The sequence below is a fragment of the Tupaia chinensis genome, unplaced genomic scaffold (assembly GCF_000334495.1).
Source record: "Tupaia chinensis unplaced genomic scaffold, TupChi_1.0 Scaffold000232_3, whole genome shotgun sequence".
Taxonomy (NCBI): domain Eukaryota; kingdom Metazoa; phylum Chordata; class Mammalia; order Scandentia; family Tupaiidae; genus Tupaia; species Tupaia belangeri.
In genome coordinates this window covers 1-3,656 of record NW_006159709.1, presented here as the reverse complement: position 1 = coordinate 3,656, position 3,656 = coordinate 1, and the positions used below count along the sequence as shown (strand labels likewise).

At 35.5% G+C, this 3,656-nt stretch overlaps 1 protein-coding gene across 1 annotated transcript in view; it reads right to left on the bottom strand.

Moving 5' to 3' along the window:
* ERCC8 (ERCC excision repair 8, CSA ubiquitin ligase complex subunit) overlaps positions 1-2,611 on the bottom strand; it is a gene marked incomplete at its 5' end in the record, with an annotated part of 19,825 nt that extends 17,214 nt beyond the window's left edge. The window contains 1 exon segment of the mRNA XM_006148343.3: positions 2,487-2,611. Within this exon segment, the coding sequence (XP_006148405.3) occupies positions 2,487-2,611 (125 nt within the window).
* Positions 2,612-3,656: the final 1,045 nt, after the last annotated feature.

Genomic DNA, 3,656 nt, shown 5'->3' with positions numbered 1-3,656 from the left:
CTTTCTCTGGCAAGCACACATGCCCTATAGCAAATTAAAAATAAATAAATAAAGATTACCATTTATGGAATGGTTACTTACTGAGTACAATACTATTGTTTACATAATTCTATTTTATCCTTACAACTGTTTTTCAGATAGACAATACTCCTGATTTAAGGGATGGGGACATTGAAATTCTAACAATGGTTTGTTATGATGTCAACTTAAATGAGCTGCTTAGTCTCAATTACTAAATGGCAGGCAGGACTGGAAATTGTCTCTTATTCAGATTGACGGCCCTTTAAAAATGTGAAGACTGTGTTTCCCCTTGTAGTTAACTTTTCTGGGATCAACATATGAAGTTCCTAAGTGTCTTTTGTAGGTGAGTTTCTGGGTTACCCTAGTCATCTTTGCATGAATAATTTTCACTTTGATCAAGTAAATTTTAAAATGTATTATCCATTCTATTCTAGATAGAAGATTACTAGCAAAAAATCCATAGGGTATGAGTATCACCTTCAAGAAGGAAAGCCAAATGGAATAAAAGCATATTAATTGTGTGTATTTGTATATCCAGTACCACGTTACATTTATCACATTAACATGACACACATGCCAGGCTACTTTTCCAGAGTAATCCTGCATTTCACTTGAAAGCATCTGGTGACTTTCCATCTCACCCAGAGAAAAGCCTAAACCTTTACAAATGCCTATTAGGCCTGTATGCTCTGGCATTCCGTTTCTTCTGTTCCTCATTTCCTGTCTCTTTCCTCCTATTCCTACACAACAGTTTTCTAGTTGTTTCTTGAGTATCCCAAACATCCTCCTGTCTTAGGGTCTTTGTATTTTTTTCTTCCTTTGCCTAAAATGCTCTGCCTCCCAAATAACTGGTTGGACACTCTCCTATTTCTTTTAGACCAAATGTCACTTTCTTAGTGGCCTATCCTGACTGCATTATTTGTTAAATAGCACTCCTAACTTCTCAGTAATTCCTGCATTCTTTCCTTGCTTTGCTTTTCTTCATAATGCTCACCCCGTCTAACTTATAACATACATCAATTGATTGACCGATATCTTTAATCTTTTCTCCAAAACTCAAGCTCCACAAAGACAAGACTTTTCTTTTTTTGGAGATGTTTTTGCTATAGGGTGCATGCGCTAGTCAGAAAGCCAGAGAGAGACAGAGAGACAGAAAGCGAGGAATCACTCCCCAGTCCCTTCTCCTCCATTCTCCTCTTGGGATCTTGGGCACACACATACACACAGCTGGCTGAGTTTAAGCCACTGAGTCCAGGACTTGAACCGCAGTCGACTACGTGGGAGTCTAGCGACATAGCCATTACACCAACTGCTGATCCCAAGACAGGACTTTTCTAATAGTAAGTGCTCAATAAGTATTAATGAACAAAATGAGAACAAAAAGGTGTGACCTGATTAGGGAGAATTCTAACCTAAGACATGATAGAGAAACATCCCATCAAAATATGAGATTAGCAAACTATAAAGTTATCTATACATAAAATATTTTGACAGTATAGCAATATTAGCATTAACAATTAATTATAACATTTATTAATATTAGTAGTAATGATTAACTTCAAATTTAATAATGAAAGTGATACTGAAAGTTTCTGAAAGAGACTTATTAGCTAGAAAGGATGATTAAAGAAAGGAATGTAATTAATATTAATAACTACATAACTATTTTAAGGATTCTGGGTATACTGTGCTAAGAGTAGACTCTAGAGTCAAATTGTTGCTTTCTAGCTGTATAAACTAGGGTAAGTGATCTAACCACTTTGTGTATCATTTTCTTCATGAGTAAAAATGGGTAGTATCACAGTAACTACCATCATAGTGTTGACGTCATAATTAATAAGATACACTCAAACACTTGTACTGAATGCTAACTATTATTAGCGCAGTATCTGGCACAGATTCTCAATAAATATTAGCTATTATTATCACCAAATTATAAACTTTCAGTAGTTTATTTTGAAAGTCACTAAACCAGGGGTATAACTGGTGAGGGCTGCAACATACATAAATCAAGTATTAGAAAGTGATTTCCACGTAAGCATCAAGCACCATCAAACTCATTTATTCCAGTGTTAAATAATATACTTTATCTTCTGATTCTATAACATTGTATTTGAGCTTTTTATAAATCACATATAGCATACAAATGGACTATTTAGCTTTATAACTTTAACTGGTATCATAGTTCTCAATCTTGTATCCTTCTCTAAGATATCTAAGAAAGTTGCACATTCCCAGTAGGAAGAGTGGCTCAGTAGAGCAGTGAATCACAAGTAAGGGGGGGAAACGCGGCGGGATCAGTTATTGAGTTGAGAATTACTTGCTCACATAATGAAAAAATATTGAAAAAAAGAGCTGTGGTTCAAAGGCAAGAAATGAAGTTAGATTTACAGAAAAATAGCAAGTATATGTTACACTTCTATTTTGTCAATTGACATCCAAAAAGGTACTTAGAAAGCTCTTACTAGTGTGTTTTCTCCATTGGAACTATTCCAGAGCCTCATCCGATGATCTGTGCCAACCGTGAGGAGGTGCAGTCCATCACTCGTGAAGCACAAGCCATTAACTTTCCCATTATGAGCAGTGCTTGCTACAACAAAAACAGTCCAGTTTGTTCTCCGTACATATTTAATGCTTGATGACATAATTATTTGAACAAATTAAAGGACAACTACTTGAGTTACTTAAAAAATACAAGTTGGGTATATTTAAAAATTAACCAACTCTTCAGATTATTTGACTATACGCTGTAAAAATAGAGGAAAATACAAAAACCAAAGGGAAATTGCTAAGTGAAGTAAGTTAGCTTAACACTAAAATTCTAAAATTAAGTGTTTTATCCCTCTTATATAATATTTGTATCTCTTCATCTAAAACTCATTTCATGAACTATTAATAACAATACTAGTATTTCCCATTAAAAAACAAACCAAACAAAAAAATCTTAACAGGGCAAGGATAACTGTTCTAATCTCAATCAAAATTAGCTCACTTTCAAAATGAGTGAGTCTGAGAATGTATAATTCTTAACAGCTTTATTAATTCAAAAAAGATTATTAAAACAGTCATAGAATTTTTTTTTTTTTTTGGAGAGGTTTTCGCTATAGGGCGCGTGAGCTCGCCAGACAGAGACATAGAGACAGAAAGCGAGAGGTCACCTCCCAGGGGGGATGGTCACGCCGCAACGCCTTCTCCTCCATTCTCCTCTCGGGATCTTGGGCATGCATGCACACGTGCCCGGCGTGAGTTTTGGGCCACCCAGTTCAGGACGCGAACCACAGTCGACTACCTGGGAGTCATAGCCATTATGCTAACTGCTGGTTCCCATCAGTCATAGGATTTCTATAGTTTATCCTAATAATAAATTTTCAGGTCTAGAATTAATTCTGAATCACAATTTCTGTAAAGAAGTTGAATTTTATTGTGAAATAAAATTGAGGAACATCAGACCATGGATTGCAATTGACTCACATTGAACATGACTTTATACTGATATAACAATGTGTTACTACTTCTGTAATTATTGTGCCTTCCTAACTGACATTGAATTTGTGCAGTTGGCTCCACTGCATGAAAAAAATGAGTAAAGTAGGTATCCAGAAGAGTTTCTACTTTTAAAAGTCTGAGGGCAGGGG